The sequence below is a fragment of the Chaetodon auriga genome, chromosome 20 (genome assembly GCF_051107435.1).
Source record: "Chaetodon auriga isolate fChaAug3 chromosome 20, fChaAug3.hap1, whole genome shotgun sequence".
NCBI classification, from domain to species: Eukaryota; Metazoa; Chordata; class Actinopteri; order Chaetodontiformes; family Chaetodontidae; genus Chaetodon; species Chaetodon auriga.
This window is the reverse complement of record NC_135093.1, coordinates 1,381,306-1,399,957: the sequence shown is the minus strand read 5'-3', so window position 1 is coordinate 1,399,957 and position 18,652 is coordinate 1,381,306. Positions and strand designations below refer to the sequence as shown.

Sequence of the window (18,652 nt, the reverse complement as noted above, 5' to 3'; positions counted from 1 at the left end):
CTGAAATATTTAACTTAAAGGACCAGTGTGTAAGATGTAGGGGGATCTATTGGCAGAATATGGCAGAAATGGAATATAATTGTCATAATTACATAATTGTATATTCATTTTCCACACTAAAAACACTCCTCTGCCACTTTCCACATCAAGCGCATGTTGTTGCACGTAAAAGCAAGATGCACGTAAAACTTAATTAATCCCAAAGGTAAACCAAGTCTCATCCCGCCCTCATCTTGTGTTTCATGTTAAAGGTTTTTTATGGAAATCTACCAATCATGACAAGCTGCACCGCACAGTCCTGATTGTCCACTGACATTTTATTGAAAAAAGAATAATATAATATCATGTACAATAATAATAATAATATTAATACAAAAATCTGTACATTCTGTGGTTTTGCAGTACATTTGGAAGACTGATACAAAATAACTGCAACAGGGAGGGAGGTATTTACACATGTAGGATCTATGGAGCCCAGTGGCCTTCCGTCACTGTTTTTCTTTAAAAAAGAAAAAAGAAAAAAAAAGATACAGGATATAAATTTGTATTGATGCAAACTCTTGTGCAGTACACCTTCATATGCTGGGGTTACAGTACATTTGGCTTTGAACTAGGCTTTTTCAAATCTTACATTCTCAAGTAAAACAAAAGCATTACAACAGAGAATGAAAACTCAAGTAGTGTTGATAATGAAGTAGGCTGGTCTGTAGTCTGCGTACAGCACAAAGGAAGTGTCATCACCAATGTTTTACTTGGAGGTTTGATATTTTTGCAAGACAACTTTTTCAACGTCCAATCATAACACTGTATGAGATTCAGACATTAGAAAGCACATCTAGTTCTCTTAGCAAAGACATTCTGTCATCACATACCACTTCATGTTTTAAAACCTTTAAAGCAGGTTTGGCCTTCAAAATAAACTTTTTGATTCAAGTTGACGCCTAAAAATCCTCCGAACATGATTAGGCTTCTAAGTCATTATTGTTTTAGTTCAGCAAACACTGTAGAACTTGCGATTCTTGTTTACTGTCCTCTACTTTGCTTGATTTCTAAGTCTTCACTTCCCCCCTTTTGACTTTCCAGATTAAGGCTTGATGAAGTGGCTCAAGATGAGGATGATCGACATAAAAAAAGGAAACTGTACACACATCCTTGAAAAACAAACCTTATTAAAACTCCCTTAACGTTCTACTTCTCTGTACCAAATCTAACCAGGTGCTGTTTTTAAAAAACACATAACTATGATAATAATACTCTTTGGCATTTTTCATCAACTGTAAAAAAAAAAAAAAAAAGAAAAGAAAAAGAAAGAAGCAACATCATAGCAGCACTTTAAAGAACATTCAGATTCTCATATTACCCCGGTCTCTGTTTAAATTAGTGATTTTTCTGTCAGTTTGATGCCGTTAATACTACCCTGCTCTATCTTGACATGAGCAGGCATGTTTCTATCAGTCCGACCAGCAATGAACAGTCTCTCAGATCAGTAACCGCAAAGGATAAAGCAGAAGATCAGAAAATCAGTGCTGTTAAGTTTTCGACACGTCGTTTGTCCTTTGTTGCATACAGAAAGTTTTTGGTGCAATATATTTTGACTGTGATGTCTGCTAAGAGACCAGCTCGTGAACAAATACTCTACTTGTACCTTTGTTCCAGACATCTACCTTTTTGTGTACTTTGGTTCTACGAGAAAGCACAAAGTTTACCTTACACTATTTTCTAGCAGCACTTGAGAACATATTCTAACTATAAAAACATCCTTCTGAAAGCGTCTTGTTCATACCGGCCAGAGAAACTGAGACATGCCTGCAATTTTCAAGTCGTCTCAACAGCCTCCTTCCTCTCTGTCATCTTGCAGTCACCAGACACTGAGCACACATTCATGGGGACTTCATGGAGAATTCTTCCTGCAATATGCACATGGTTCATAGTGCTGTGTTTTGTCATACTGTATGTAGTCAGAGTTCAGACTCCTACATACAAAGTCCTAAACCTTGCCGCTTCCCACAGCAGTACCGTTCGGCTTGTCCTCTACCCAGCTCGGCTCGTTGTGCCTTTTGGAGCAGAGAGGTGCTTTTAGAAAATCTCTCACATGAGGTCTGAGGTCTGAACAGTCATATTTCTGATTCTCGTCTCAGAGGTCGGGGCTCTAGCGGCACCGTGGCTTGGCTGTGTTCAGTCTCTGAGATGTTGTCTGTCTGGGTGCCGTCAGGTCCGACGCTTCCCCCGTTTCCCTCGTCCGTGTCCTCTTTGTTCTCCAGCGCCATCTCATTTTCGTAGCAAAAGGAGTTGGAGTTTGAGAGAATGTATTTTTTCTCTGCCAGGTCTCTGGCACTGCACAGAGGGGTGCTCGGCACCTCGTATGTCTTATGGAAGCGGGAATAGTCCACCTTGTAGTAGTTCTTCTCCTCAAACAACACAGGCTCGAACCGATGGCCCCAGAGGATCTCACTGGCGACGTAGGAGCTGCGGCACTGCGTGGTCATGGCAGTTGCCTCGACCATGCCCTCCAGGATGACCACAATTTCAAACTCTGAGTTCTCCAGGTCCTGCTTGCTCATGTCGTAGAAGGGGCTGTCCTCGTTGATCTCGTGGACGATGGTGATGGGAGAGACCAGGAAGATGCGATCAACTCCGCTGTCGAAGCCCACATCTATGTCCATCTGATCAAGGGGGATGTACTCCCCCTCTGCTGTTGTCCGGGATTTCAGAAGTTGCGCCCGCACATGCGCCTCAACCAGGTGGCTCTTCCTTAAGTTGCCCACACGCCACATCAGGCAGAGCTTGTTGTCCCTCATGGCCACTGTGGCGTTATGGCTAAAAACCAAAGTTTCATTCCTCTTCTTGGGCTTTGCCATCTTTGCCATGACAGCACCAATGATGAAGGCATCAATAATGCAGCCCACGATGCTTTGGAAAACCACCATGAAGACAGCGACAGGGCACTCGTCTGTTACGTATCTGTAGCCGTAGCCAATAGTAGTTTGAGTCTCAATGGAGAACAGGAAGGCAGCGGTGAAGCTGCTGACGTTGGAGACGCACTTCTGGGTATCACTTTCTAAGTCCCCGTGGAAGATGGCCACCAGCCAGAAGACACAGCCGAAGAACAGCCACGACAGGAGAAAGGCGAGGCAGAAGATGATGAACATCCACCTCCAGCGGATGTCCACACATGTAGTGAAGATGTCAGCCAAGTACCGCTGACCTTTCTCGCTCACATTGATGAACTGCACATTGCAGTGACCGTCTTTCTTTACAAATCTGCTTTGTGGCTGGTGCCTTGTGTGCACCTTGTTCTTGCCGTTCCCGTAGCCGTTGGGTACTGCCATAGTGGCAAGCTTCATGCCGTCCTCCTCTGATGACACAATGCTGTAGCGGCTGGCTCGCACGCTTCCCATCACCTCAGTCTGGGAGGGCTGTGCTGCTTCTGCTTTGGAAAACAGTCTGAGTTTCTGGAAAAAGCGTTGGAGAAACAGTTTTGAAACACTTCTGGGGGACCAACTCAGAGAGGAAATGGTGACAAAATGAGGCAGGCTGAAGGGACTCTTCAGCCTCACTGGCCCCTAGATGGAGTGCAACAAGAGGAGGACGAAGTGATCACTCCTCTTTCATCAGCTGACTGGACCTCATCAAGTTCATCTGCTACGAGAAAACAGAGACAGAAGATGTCTGTTAGTGTAACCAGTTCCAGATATATTAGAAAAACAACATGTTCAGGGTATTTAATTACAACATTGTCAAAAGGAAAATGTAATGGTTCAACATTTTAGCAATTTCTTGTTGAACATGACATGTCAGAACTGATAACTTCAACACGGTCAAGTCAGATGTGCGTGCAGCCTGAGAAAAAAGTTTATACCCAGCGTCAGCAAAGCTCGCCTGCCTGTGCCAACAATATTTCATCCAGTTATGACAAACAACAACAGTGATGTTTAACCCTGATCTAACATTTCAACTTTCACTGAGAGAGGCCACCCTGTAATTGCACTCCGGTCCCGTTATTGGTCACTTACAAAGTCGCCTTATTTTTCTTGGCTGCCCTGCACTCACTTGATCATTTCTTGCTGGATTGTGGGTTACAGCGTTTATACAGGATCCCATGAACTGTTGGTTTTGCACAACCGATGGATCAAGTTAAAAACTTGAACTGAGAAATCAAATAGTTTTTCTTTTGAAAAATATACTCCAACTGAAAATGCACAGCAGGTTGTATCAATTGAACCAAAGCATCATCCAGTCTGGATTTCAGTCCGGATCCTTTATGGCATTACTGTCTTAATGCTCAGTAGTGCGTTAATAATGCACATTCTCACATGTAATGCCTTCTCAGAATCAATAACAATGGAGGATGTTTTCTATGTGAAACCTAATGTTGAGGCAGTCCTGTTGTCATCAGCACTCACCCTCTAGTAACTTTAAATTTCTACACTGTAATCATTGGTTGCACTTTTAGTTTTTATGAAGCAGCTTTATCAGTGATCTCCAATAATTAAACGACAACTTTGCACATCAGGAGCAGCAAGTTACAACAGTTCATAAATGATATGTCAGTCTCACAGGTTTAGTGTACTCGATGTGTTATTTTAAAGGAGCTTTAGGGGAAGCTGAGTTTTGTCTTTGGCTGTGCAGAGGAGATGCACAGAGCTTGTTGACTCGCAGAGTCCTCAGGGATTTCTTCTCTCTGCAGCAATAATGGCTGTCCTGAGAGGATTCTCCTGGCACAACTGAAACACCTCTCATTAGTTTTGGCTGTCCTAGCAACAAAGTCTAAATCGACCTGCTGCAGTCATTGGGGTTCATTTATTTATTATTTTTTGTTGGGATGGATAACTCTCTGAGCTGTGCCAGCTAAGATGAGGAGAAGCTTATAGTGAAAGTTCTGCAGACCTGGAGGTCCACGCAGTGTCACCCCCAGATTAAACAAGTCGCTGATTCATAATGTAGTTTCGCACCTGCACAAAGCAAAACTGGCTGATGCAATTTGCCTGCGAGTCTCTTATGTACATACCACGTGAAAATGCACATATGTATGATCCAAACATATCTAAGCATCTAATGTATATGCAACACTGAGGATGTTGTACTGCTAGGCAACGTGTAATCTTTTCTCATATGTAGACAGTTCAATAAATAAATTAGTAGATTAATTACAAGCAGCTGTCTGAGACTGTGCAGAAAAACTGAGACAGAAATGTCCTGAATAAATAACATACTACTACTACTGCTGCTACTACTTCTATTAATAATAAATGAATAAATTACTACTGTTATTATTGCAGAGTCTGATGATCTTAAACAGTGTCTGACTGTATGGAGACAGACACGCAGAGCTGCTCTCTGAATGCACCAAATGCCAGAGACAAATGTTAACAGGTGCGGGGAAAAGCAGCGGACTTCTGATGCAATCCTTCATCCACACACACCCCTCAGACTGAGACACATGCACGCTTCGTTTCCAACTCAGCCATTCACAAATCAGCTCTTATCTTAGAATCTAAACATAAGAAGCGAGACGAAATATGAGCGGATAACATGAAACTTTTGGCGGGTCGTCTGACAGCTGCGGCAGCAGAAGTCGTGCGTAAAAGCCAGGAAGTGAGCGCGTCATGGAGAATAAAGTAAACCATCACATCTTAATACGAGCGGCTGTTCGCCAATAGATAAACACTTCTCTCATGCACACAGCTCGTGTTCCGGGCATAAAATGAGTAGTTTTATGAAAGAAACGGCTCGGATTCATGTTTCCTCTACCTGTTGCTCATTTGTGGACCTGTTGGATTCAGCTGGCTGAAATATAATCCAGACGTTTTTGGCCTCCTCTATCCTCGGCGTCGTTTCCGCGCGCTTGTATCGTGTTTTGGCGGAGCACGTTAAAGTGTGAAACTTCCCTCACATCTCTGAAGGACCGGTCTCGATAATGTGCCTCGCGATGAGTTCCCCCAAAGCGTTTTAAACATCACGCACCGGCACGGCCCGCCCCTTCCAGCGGCTGGCCAATGGAGAGAGGAGGGGAGCGCACTCCGCCAAACAGGCGCAATTATGCTGTTTTAGTGTCATTTTGTGTGTTTGATCAATGCGGCTGATGTGAACATAACGCAACATGGAAGTAATGGAGAGCACTTTGACTCTAATTGACCGGTGACACGTTAGATCTCAGGCAGGGGTTAAAGAAAAGTGGAGGGATGGAGGTCGAGGAGTTCAAAAACTGAAATCTAAACAAAAATAAATAAATAAGCAGCGATAATAAATATGAAAAGCTTCCATTTAGATTTATTCCTTGAAGAAGGAAAACTAGTAAACATGACCAAGACAAACGTGCAGGTTAAATGATGGATACGTGTAGGTGGTCCAGCTCTGCAGAAAACTTCCAATCACCAGAAAACAGATAAACAACAACTTTTATTTTGAGTGAGACAACATTTTTAAAAAGGTACAAAAACATCCATCTTTCCACAGATGCCAACCCAATAATTGATCTATTCTCTGCAGAGGCAATAAAACCTTCCAAAACATGTGACTTCTGTGCTTGTTACCACCTGCTGCTGACCTGCTGCAGTCCAACTGCCCGTCACCCTCATTTCTGTGATATCCGTTGTTTTTATAGATCCTATTTTTTTAATGTGGGTATGGAAAATGTGTTCTGTTGGAAAGAATGACTCACTCAATAAAGGCCTACATGCCTGTATTATGATATGACTGTCTTTCTCCACTGAGCTATCAAGTTGCTTCGGATGTTTAGACTATGCATCTGTTGCCCTATAATTTTAGGTCAGGCTGCAGCCGTGTTGTCTTAAAGCCATTGACTAAATCATTCTTCCTGCTTACTAATTCATGATAAACATTAACCCGCAGCTACATGTTTTTCAAAAAGGCTTTTGAACTGCTTGTTTTTTCCCTGTGAGTCTTATTTTTAGTTGTGGTTATTAATAGCAGCACATATATTTAGCCCAAACCACCTGTGTCAGTGAGCTGTGCACGTTGTGTGTGTTTGCTTTCCATGCCCAATTTCCAGCAATAAAGGGAGCGATGCATGCAGTAGCCAGTGCTGCGTGTGGACCACAAGGTGGAGAGCTGGAGACTGGAATTAACCAGTGACTGCCTCTCACACGGCACAAGACAGAGGAGGAGGATCTGAATCTGAACTTTTCATGCAGTTTATGTCACTGCAGCATCCAGAAGATTGAGATTAAATGTGTAAACATGGAAGAGTATTGATGTTAAGAACAGTAATGATTTCATATTAAGATGTAATAAAACCTATTTTTATACATTTAAGCACAAGTGACCCTGTTTATGAGGCTGTGGGACTAATGAGTGAATGACTGGGTGCTGAGATTTGTCCTTTCCAAGCTCACCTTTCAACCTCAGCATGATGAACAAGTCCTCCAAGCTGAACAACCAATGATGTTGTTTATCACTGCCTTCCAAAAAGACCCAAAAGAGCTTTGCAGAAGCTTGACAAGCTTGAGGATTGACAGACTTCTGTGAAAGGCTGCTGCTGACTGTGGGCAGAATTAAAGTGACTGTGGTCTTTAAAACCCTGGGTCACCTCGCCCCACCATTACCTCTGTTGTCTTATCCCGTAGTTCCGCTGTCTCTGTGCTGCTGCAACATGTGAATTTCCCTCATGGGACCCATAAAGTCTCATCTGATAAAAATCGTTCTAGACCACAAAGTATGGACATATTTGCTGCTATTTGGTCAGCAGATCACTTCTGAATACTGCATGGTAGAAGGAAGGACATCACATTAAATCAGCTCCGTCCTGATCTTGTGTCTGACTGCCTGAATTCGATCATGAACTTTGCATTGATCTATTTCGGATACGTGATAAAAAGGATCTGTGTTTTTAATGTGATCACACAGTGATGAACGTTGTGAAGCAGCGCCTGGTTTCTTTTGTCTGTCTGGTTATTTGACATCAAAGTGACTTTCCTGATCAGAGCTTTTGTTCTTCGACAAGAACCATGATCCATCTCCAGCAGAGACGTGGTTGTTAGAGGAAGTGAAGACGCAAACCAGGATTTAAACATCACTTTATTGAAATTGTTGATGCTGTTATTGCCTCATAAGCTATATTGTTTTAAGATTTTATAAGATCTGCTCGGTGATAGAATGCAACAAAATTAGAAATACTTTTGGTCACTCTGTTAGAACAGGTCCTCATATTCTTCTGTTCATAATCATGTGAGGATATAAAATGTCATTTACGAAAATCTAAGACAATAAACGGACAATTACACTTACTTTTGTGAACAGCTTGACGTCCTGGTAATTACTAAACAAATCAGACTCAACCACCACAAACTTAAAGAAGACTAACATTTTACTTGTTTTTCACATAAACTCTGATGACTTTGCTCATAATAAGGGACGTTTGTGTAGTCGTCCCTGTGACTTCTGTTTATTTACTCTCAGCAGTGATTAGACTTTAAACTTTAGCAGTTGTGAGCCGAAGTCAGATAACATGAAGGATAAACTGTAAATTTCATTCTGCACTCTAAAGTTTTGTCTGATTTTCTTTTTACATAATTTCCTTTTACACTTCCCACACTACACAAAAGAATATAAAAACAATGTCACCACAAGCTGCGTTCAGTAGCTGTGCTGGAGCTTCCCATTGTATGACGTGGTCTTCTTCAGCAGATTGACCAGTTCTCATGAACTTCACCTTTCTGTTCTTCTGAGCATTTTAGGGACTTTTCACCCAAGTTTGCTTAAAGGTTGAAATGAAAAGTTCATTCATGACCTTGGAAACAGCAGTTAACAAAACGATCTCACCACAAGGTCAATATTGTTGTTTTTTTTTGATCCTCTTGTCTTTCATTGTTTTCTTAATCAGAATACCATATTAACCCTATGCAGACCCTCATATTTTAAATACTTAGCCTCTGTACATTATGGTTTTGGGATTCTTTCTATGCTATTGCTTTAAATGTTTAAAGTGACACCGCACCAAGTATTTATATTTTGTGCATCAAATCCTGAAATCCTGTCGGCTTAAAAGGTGGCTGTATAAAGTTTGTAGTTTCACAGATGCTGTGCTCCCTGAGCAGTTTCGAATTGTCCAATATGTTGGTTTATCCAAGTACCTACAAAACAAGTGACATCCCCATCAACCTCAGCTGTACTTCATTTGTAGTGTTGATTAATTACCTAAACGCTAAACTAAGATAGTAAACATGGTAAACATCATACATGCTATACATCAGAATGTTAGCATTGTTGCTTGGAGCATGTTAGCATCCTGACATTAGCATGTAGCTCAAAGCACTGCAGCTCTTAAGTACAGCCCCACAGTGTGTGTGTTGTTCTCTTTTCTTGTCAAACAAAGAAGGTTTTATATTTGTAAAACTTTCCCAAAACCTACATGAGCAGTTTTTACATCTGTGATGTCATAAGTCATAAGTAGGATACTTTTCAGGAGCACCCTTGCTTCCTGGGTACATGTACTGTAAACCCTGTACTGCTTCGGAAACCAGCTAAGAAGCCCTTAAGTAGCCCACGTGTAGCCTATGGCAGGTGAGCAGCATTCACCGGGTGCCATCTTTCAAGCCTAGAGGGGTTGAGGCTTGGATACTCAAAAGACAGATTTTGGCTCAAGTGTCACTTTAAATAAATCAAAAGACCAACCAAAAAAACAGATGCCAGGATGTTCAGCTTTGTTACAGTGAATAAGATTCAGTAGCATCCTTAGTATTCCTCTTTGGCCCTGGTTTCTTTGAAGAAATGGACAATTCATACATTGTCTGGCCGTCTCTAATGCTCTGCCTTTAAATTTCTTGAGTCGTGAGGTCATTTGGCAGAGTCAAAGTGTCGTGTTGATTGTCTGTTTGCGATGTCGAAACAGTTGGTTCAGGGCGACTGTCGTTCACAAGTTCCACAGTTACCGTTGGGGGTTTCAGAAGGGTTTCGGTATGAATTTGCCGTGGTGACCTTGGAGAGGGGCGCGGGGAAGATCTAGGTGAATGTCGAGGGGAATGTCGGGGAGAGGGCCGTAGCTGCTTCTTATGTTCGTACTCCTCAGCGCTGACCTCAGGCACCAGCACCTTGGCAGTGTGATTGAACAAGGTATAATCCACCCTGTAGTGCCTCCTGCTGACCCTGATCATCTCCTGGAACAGGTGACCCCACAGTATTTCAGCTGGAGTGTACGAGGTTCGGGTCTGATGCAGCATACCCGTGGAGTCGTCCGTGTAGGTGAAAGACACCACCAGCTCAAAGTCTGCTTTCCGAAGATCGACTAAACTCAGCTTGTACAGAGGGCTGCCGGGTTCGATCCTGTGGAAGATAGTTGTAGGTGTGACCAGGATGATGTCCCTCTGCTGTATGACTAGGTCTTCGTAAGTCAAGTCCATTTTCCCTGTGGCATGTACTGTGGAGTGCACAATTTGGGCACGAGCCGTCCCCTCCACCAGATGGTGCCTGCGAAAGTCTCCGACTCTCCAGGAAAGACACAAGTAACCATTGCAAAGATTGATGACGGCGCAGTTGCTGAAGCCCACCGTCTGCGCTCTCTTTCTGGCTGAGGCCATTTTGGCAACAACAATTCCGATGACAAATGTGTCAATGAAGCAGCTGATGACATCTTGTATGGTGACGATGATAATGGCACTCATGCAGTTCTCGGACATTCCTCTGAAACCGTAGCCAATGGTGGTTTGAGTTTCAAGCGAGAAGAGGAAAGCAGCGGTGAAGCTGCGCACCTCGTACACGCAGGGCTCAGTTGTGTGGTCTTTAATGTCATTGTTAGCGAGAGCAATGACCCAGAAGAGGATGCCGAAGAAGAGCCAGGACAGGATGTAAGACAGGGCAAAGATCAGAAACATCACCCTCCATCTGATCTCCACCAAGGTGGTGAAGATGTCCGTCACAAACAATAGCCACTCCTCGGGAACATGGCGGAACACGACGTTAGAGCTGCCTTCTTTGCGTATGTAGCGGTATTTCTTTGGTTGAGGTCCATTCTCAGTCTTCCCACCGTCATCTGCGGGCCTCACTGAGGTGTATTGTTTATGCATCTTGCAGATTCTGTAGGGAAGATGGCAAAGAACATTTAGCAATTTTATTCATCAGCAAAACTTCGTTAATATTTGGCATAATTAACACATCGACCTTTGAGCCGTTACTTGAAGGCCACATGTTCATGTTCAAGTCAACCACTGAGGGGGGCCAGAGTTAGAAATCTTTAAATAAATCAGTAAATCAGTCCCTGATCAGAATCCCAAATCAGCAACTTTCTAACATTCGTCAGTTTGGACTAAGAGCTTTGTAGCTTGTTGTTTTGTTGTTCTGCTGACCCAAAACCTTGAGAGGAGGTCAGCAGAGTAATGCAGGTCATGACAGCAGGAGCAGACAGAAAACTCTGCAAACGAGACCAAACAGCGACTGCAAGCTGTCTGATCTCTGACCCACATGACGATCAAAAAGTCTATAATTGTGACACAAATGCACAAGTCCTGATTTTATCCGGATTTTTTTTTTTCTGCAGCAGTTTAGAATATTGTAAAAAATAGGTGTTTTAGACATTTAGTTTAGTTCCATATCCGTCCGAAAGCAAAATGAAGCCAAAGCTTGCACGTGTTGTGTTATTATGTATATGTAAAGATAAATTCACAGAACAGCGTTTGTATTGACTATAGTCAGTATGTGAAGTCCACTGCTGAGTGACAGTTGACTGTATGTTTCCACAGTTGGAAAAGGAAATTAAGCAGCAGAAATTATACAAATCTAGTATGTACTGTATGTATGAAAATAGAAATACAAAAATCTGTTTACTTAAGGGATGTTTTGATGCTGCAGTGGTCCACATTGATCACTCATAATACTCCCAAAGGGCTTCCCCTGTGGCTCTCGTACAGAAAACAGCCATTCACCTACAGCAGTCTTGCCCATTTTCCGACTTCTTTCTCTCCAGCCGGTGTTGTTGGAGGAAACAATTAACGGCAGAGTCTTCCATGTATCTAAATCACTGGCTGATCACTGGAAATCTCCAACCTCTTGCCCTTCCTCCCTTAGCATCTAATATAAATACATAATGAGCAGCACTGGCATGAAAAACGGTAAGACAGGACAAAAAAAGTCCCTGACGAGGGAAGAGATGCTTTGTTGTTTGTTTTTTTTCCATTATGGGTTATACTTATAATTTCATTCACATGTTTTCTTTCATATTTTGTCTCCCATTTAGTTTTTTGTCTGTGCTTTGATTACTCTGGACGTCTATTTTTAAGATAGTGATCTGGGAATGTTTGCCGTGGCTGATTTTCTTTTTCCTGCCTCTTTGTACTGTGTCAATACATTTAATCGTAATGAGACAGTTGCCTGGAGATACAAAACCTACTGCAACATTTGCTTTGGCTGCTACTTTCTTTCTGCTGCTGATGTGCCACTTTATGCCACTGATTAGTTTTCGTCTTGAACAATGAACCAAGGACGCCTCAGGTGTGGCACACACCTTGCCTGCACAGATTGCTCACAGTTTTACAAAAACCTCCGGTCTACATTTAATGCATCTCTGTTGATGGATTTTACAAAATACTTCCTTGGCAGAGGCCATAGTAGATTGAGTACATTTAAAAGCCTGTTTTCTAGTTCATCAGTGTATGACTTGAGCATTAGTTGATTAAATTGCCTAAAATTCTGTAAATGCATCAAATGGTTCAGGTCCAGAGGACATTTCTTTAATTCCACTTAAAGAAATCTGTTTAGTAATGAATGGTGTGTTGTGCCATAGCAGGATGTCTTTTGCCACAGTAACGTTAAACTCTCTGTAAACATACAATGTTTCCATGCAAAAGTTTACTGTTGTCCAAAGCAATGGCCCAAGACCTTTTTTTTTCTGGGTGGAGGTCAAAGAACTGTCAGAGGGCCAATAAAGGCAGCACCACAGCACCGAACTGGTCTAAGTTAGCAGGGGAAAAATGAATGTGGAAACTGGAATAGTGTCATGGTGCGATCACGGGCAGAGGAAGGATCAATCACAGCCAAACCACTGAGAGCATCCTCTACGCCCAAAACAAATGGGGTTTGAATCACCGCTATCTGACTGAGTGAACTGGGCTCCAGTCACAGACTCCACTTTCTCCTGGCTACAGCGACCGTCCCTACTGCCAGACTGTGGAGCTCGTTCCATGAGGTCATAGAAATAACGTCCTATTAGCTTCCCATAATCCCCTCCTAAATACCCTGATATGGACAAAAGGGGGAAAACGCAGCATCCTGCTGCAAAACCGGGAGGCGCTGAGTGACTGCAGCCTTCATAGCTCATCAGTCTGAACATCTGTCTGCCGTGCAAATATCGTTTCAGGAAGATAAAAAGTGCAGAAACGTGCAATTCTCTCTACTTCCTCAGTAGTACTACACAGGTAGCTGTTGTGATTTTACTGCTGACAGACATATCTCAACTTCTACTGGATGGATCGCCATAAAATGTTGGACACAAATTCATGGTCCTCAGAGGATGAAAGCTAATGGCTATGGTCATCATGTCGCTTTTCCTCTGGTGCCACCATTCGGTTGTCATGTGACATTTTGACAGCTTTTGGATGGACTGTCATGAGACTCGGTGCACACTGTTATGATCACATTTGGATGCATCGTAATAACCCGTAACCTTCATTTAGCAGCATGTCAGAATTTTTATTAGTCTAATACTTCACCAAAATACCTGCAAAACTAGCGGCCTTTTCATCGGCCTCAGCTGTACCACATAGCAAATTTTAGCATGCTAACACTAAGAGTGCACATGGTAAACATTACCTACTCTATATCAGACTGTTAGCATTGTCATTGTGAGCACGCTAGCATTAGCATTCATCTCAAAACACCGCTGTGCATAATAATAAAACATGAAGACAGAAATGTTGGTATATTTTACTCGTTTTAAAATAAAATGCAAAATTAAGTATGAATGTTTGTAACGTGTGTCATATTCCACAATTCTCTGAAACTTTGTTTGACGTACTGCTGTTCAATCTGGGCTCAGGACTGTAATTTTCACCAGGCCTAATGAAGACGGATGCTCAGGCAGTCCATGCAGACTTTACCACTCTAATAAAGAAAGTGAAATAAAGAAAAGAATGAAGTCTGAGCGCTTCGAGTATCTTAACACAGGCATAAAAGTACAATTAGGATACTGCCATTTTGTTTCATGTGGTCAGCTAATAAACTCAACCTCAAAAGACACAATTAATCCTCTATTAATTCCACATTTTACGAGCGATTTAGATCATAATAGCATCTGGAGTATCAGGCCGTGAAAAGACTTTTTAATCAACACTGAATGTTTTTAAACGGTTCAAGATACTGAGGGAGGATTTCCCCCCTTCCAGTCTGAGCGTTAAAAGTGATTTTCATGTCTACTGTATCTGGTGGTGTCGCCCACTGAGCCGTCATTCCAGTCAGCCCTGATCGTCCCTGTGTTGTGTTGACCCACTAGGTTGAGCTGTTTTCTCGACATTCACTCTGCCCATTTGTGCAGCTTCTGACCTGAAACAAGCAGCTCTGTGTACAAAACAAGGCATCGCACAGAACAGCCACTCACAACCCAACATCCTGACCTTCGGCGTAAACTTTCCACTGCACTCTCAATGAACAAAGCTCTGATACTTTATATTTTTGTGGTTTGAATCATTGTTTTTCCAGTGAGTGTCCTTTTGTGTTGAAGAGTTGGACTAAAGGTCCGTCATCCCAGTGCCGACAATAGGAATCAAGGGATGAACTCTGGAAACAACTTAGGCAATTGGCTTGTTTCCTCTCCTGCTCGGGGCACTTACAACTCCATTACATGCTCACTTACTGCAAATGACATTGTGCCACCCATCTGTGGTTCACTGGAACAGAACTGTGTACACGGGTGGCTACTCTCAGTTCTGCCCCGGGGCTTTCTGCCACCTCTAATGACCTCCAAAACCTCAACGCTGCTAAATATTTCCATCTTAACAAGTCACTTAGCCTCTCGCTCGCATGTCAAATGAAGCGACTGGCAGCAGCGGCGACTTCTCTCCGCTTTTTTCAGGACTTTTTCTCAAAACCAGCGTCAGATCTGTTGACAGTGATCTGCTCTGGAAGTTCTTACTTCTTTTGCATCATCAAGGCAGGCGTTATGTCCTCTGTTTTAGCAGTCTGTTCCTGAAGGTTAATGGTTTATCCAAGCTTCAAAGTGCCAAGTGGACCAGAGCAGGTGTTTGCTTTGGTTTTGCTTCATCAGAAATAGCTTAACGTTGCTTGTAAAGAGGACGCACTTGAAGCCAGACCCTGGGTTTAACCTCTTAGTCGTACATTTCTATGATGAGCGTCTGGTAGCGTTTTCACTTCTTTCTGTCTGTACACGTTTGTCTGTGTTTGATTTCAGAATTTCAGCGAGTTGTTTGTTTCTCGCTGTTTCATGTCAGCAGTCAGTTTTAAATTTTCTTTTGAGTCTAATACGGTTTGATTTGTCTGGAAGACCATCACGACCTTCAGCATTAGCAGTCTTGCATGGCTCACTGTTGCACTGGTGCATGCAGTATTACGGTTTTTCTTTCTCATAGCTCTGAATTTGATCAGACGTCTTTGTGAAACATGACCTCAAACATTTCTTATCACCTTGACCACATCTTGTCTTCTTTTTGAACCGTTCAGGTGTTGTATTACTGCTCTTAATGCTGTGGCTCAGATTACTATCCTTTACTTTCTTGTTGCCTCAGATTTATTTCAGCTCACTCTGACGCCTTCAAACAACCAGCAACGTCTAGTTTAATACAGAATACACACTATGGATTTGGTTAAGTGGTGAAGGAGGTTTACGATTAGCATTAGCCAGTATAATAAGTCTTTTTAAGAACATGCAATGAACATTTTCCAGAGTTAAAAAAAGTAAAATAAACAGTTTTCAGTTATCTAAATGCTCATATAAGACCACAGTGTCTTATACAGTTCATAACACACAGTACATGTACACAAAACCGTCTTAAATACAGATTTCACATCCGTTTTAAGGTCAGATTTGATCCTGAATTCAACAGTCTGACATTGTGATTTCTGATCATAAGTGGAACAGAAGCAGCGGATTTCACACATCACTTCCTACCTTCTTTGTAAAAATAAATGCAGAACCAGTTGCAGGAACGTCTGTACCTGAGTAGAGAGCTGTCCGAGGGGCTGTACAGTAGCTCTAACAGTCACCTGCTGGAATGAGCCAGCCCACTTGTCACTGCGAAAACTAAAGTTTAACACCTCCCTTCAGCCTACAGCATCACATGGTACCTAACAGACAGGTGAGTGTTTGTGTTTCTGAACGTGTGTCTGTGCAGGTACATGTGAATATGCATGAGTGTGTGTTGTGGGTGCGTATGCATACATGCAGGTATTCATTGGACTTTGGTGCATGATTACACTCAGTACTTTCTGACGTGACTGTTGTTTTAAGCAACACACCATTCAGTTGTATGTTAACAGTAAAGTATACGAGTTTTTCTACTGCCTGCGATCCAGTGCTTTTATTAGGTCAGTGTTGAGTAACTATGTGTCTGACATTGAGATGACAGCTGTGGTCTAAGATTTTAACCTTTATAAGCTTCAATTAAAGATATGTTTAACTGAGGGAAAGCGACTCCTAAATTCAAGGTGACACAATCAGCTGGATCATTTACTGGAGAGGACTTTAGCCGGTCGATCTTTAGCCGATACACACCCATTAAAATATGAGCACAGTATCATTCCTTACTGTAGGCTCCCCGTTAATGTAAATAGTTTGGAGTGTCAGATTTTCCATGTTCTGGCTCTCAGTTCATGGTTTTCTGTTTCTAGTGGTTTTTGTATATATGGGCTGATGAGTGAAGGGAACTGGCTTAAAGTTTTTTTGGGGGGGAAAGAAGTTAGAAAATAATGGTAATAGAGGCGATGTTGAAGTGAGTTAAAAAATGCCCACAAAAAAAGGAAAGAATCTTGTATCTGTATTTGTATTATGTGTATAACTGTACACATTTGTTCTTTCCAAATAAAAACAGAATTAAAAAAAATAAAATAAAATATGAGCAAAGTGAAAAGGCAGAAAGATGATCACAGCTAGTTTAATAACTGAGTAATTGTTGAATTCATCATTCAAGTAAAAATGTCAGACAGTCTAATGGATGAGAACGTGCTGCTTTCCTTTGTCTAATGTGACAATAAGCTCAATGTCTTTGGGTTTTGGACTGTTGCTCTGACAAAACCAACAATCTAGACATGTCAGTTACTCCAACACAATCCTTTGCTCTACGTGTACATGGCAACACACTCAAACAATGATCAAATATTTGGTGGTTTATTAGAATTTGATCTCTTCCTTACATCTTCAGCTCATACACCTTCATTCACAACAACAAACTACAAATTGGTGAACGCTCTCCCTCCTTTGTGCCTCTCTTTTTCAAAGACTTGACTGAAAATCCTTTTTTCCCAGCCTGAAACTCCTTAGAGAGCTTAACTCAAATATCTCTGCCTCTGCGCCTTAATAACTGCTTTGCAACTGAACTCACTGTTCATTGTCTGGAGAAAAAAGCCGAACTCAGGTTTCCACTGTGGAAATCTATTGACTGTCAGCCTGAGCTCGGTGCAGGGAGAAGGCTTGCAGGTCGTACATATTGTGATAACATGGGCTGTCCCTCTTATGTACCCACAAACAGATCTGGGACGATGGAAATGGGAGACTGCTGTCAGGTCAATGCGACTTTTCCATCCTGGTGGTGTTTACTGTATGAGTAGTGTGTAGGTGACAGAACAAATGGCCACTGAACAGTGTTTTGTAAAGGTGTTCCATGCCTTTAACTAAACCCGTCATTTGAGCTGGCCTCACTTCAGCACACGCTGTGGTTAGGAAGATGGTGAATTGGTCATTAAAAGCTGGAGACAGCAACACGTTCACATGGAAAAAGGTATTGTGCAGCTTTGTTACTGCGACGACAACAACAAAGACAAAAGCCAGCAGCCACTTTGGCAGCCCCACGCTAATGCATGCCCAATCACAATGCTGATGTTTGCATCACCATGTTAGCGTCTTAGCTTAGCATGTCAGCCTGCTATTTGCTGTTGAGCACCGAACAGCTACTGAAGCTGATGACATTAGCTTTGCAGGTATTCGTTCATAAACCAAATTTGGACCTGATGATGGCTCCAGATGAGCTTTTACAGTTCATCCTGTGGGGACCTCGAATGTCAAATTTCATGAGAATCCATCCAACTGTGGTGGAGAAATTTCATTCTGAGCCAAATTTTTATACCTGCTGGTGGCGCTACAGGAAAGAAAGGGGGAACACCAGAATTATTAGGATTCATCCTCTGCAGACCATGCTTATCTGGGCAATACATATGTCAGCTGTCCATATTCAGGCTTGACTCCCTGAAGGTGTGCTGAGATTGTTGCCACTGGGCTGAAAATAGAAACTATAAGCGTCTACCTGATGGGTGGCAGCAGACAGTAAGCCATGTTGTTACCTAAATCAGACGGGTTTGTCTTACGTACAGTGGCCATAACCATGTGTTTTAGCTGTTAATGCTAACATTAGCACACTAAGATGCTAACGGTTTCTAATGTTAGCTTTGTTTGCACGTTTACATGCAAAGATTTATATGACATGGGTGGCACGGTGGCAACACTGTCGCCTCACAGCAACCATACACAGGTACCATACGT

The 18,652-nt window shown here is 42.3% G+C and overlaps 2 protein-coding genes across 3 annotated transcripts; both read right to left on the bottom strand.

Annotated features, from left to right (window-relative positions):
* Window positions 1-297: 297 nt before the first annotated feature.
* Window positions 298-5,926, bottom strand: kcnj2a (potassium inwardly rectifying channel subfamily J member 2a). The gene is made up of 2 exons (XM_076760779.1): window positions 5,752-5,926; window positions 298-3,642 (listed from the first exon to the last, which is right to left on the bottom strand). The coding sequence occupies exon 2, from the start codon at window positions 3,396-3,398 to the stop codon at window positions 2,115-2,117; it is 1,284 nt and encodes a 427-aa protein (XP_076616894.1). The 5' UTR covers window positions 3,399-3,642; window positions 5,752-5,926; the 3' UTR covers window positions 298-2,114.
* A 2,982-nt stretch (window positions 5,927-8,908) lies between these two features.
* On the bottom strand, window positions 8,909-16,168 carry kcnj16a (potassium inwardly rectifying channel subfamily J member 16a). 2 transcript variants are annotated; one of them, XM_076760423.1, is made up of 2 exons: window positions 16,070-16,168; window positions 8,909-11,031 (listed from the first exon to the last, which is right to left on the bottom strand). In XM_076760423.1, the coding sequence occupies exon 2, from the start codon at window positions 11,019-11,021 to the stop codon at window positions 9,774-9,776; it is 1,248 nt and encodes a 415-aa protein (XP_076616538.1). In that variant the 5' UTR covers window positions 11,022-11,031; window positions 16,070-16,168; the 3' UTR covers window positions 8,909-9,773. The 2 variants fall into 2 exon arrangements, with proteins under 2 accessions (XP_076616538.1, XP_076616540.1); XM_076760425.1 differs by having other exon boundaries at window positions 16,117-16,135.
* Window positions 16,169-18,652: the final 2,484 nt, after the last annotated feature.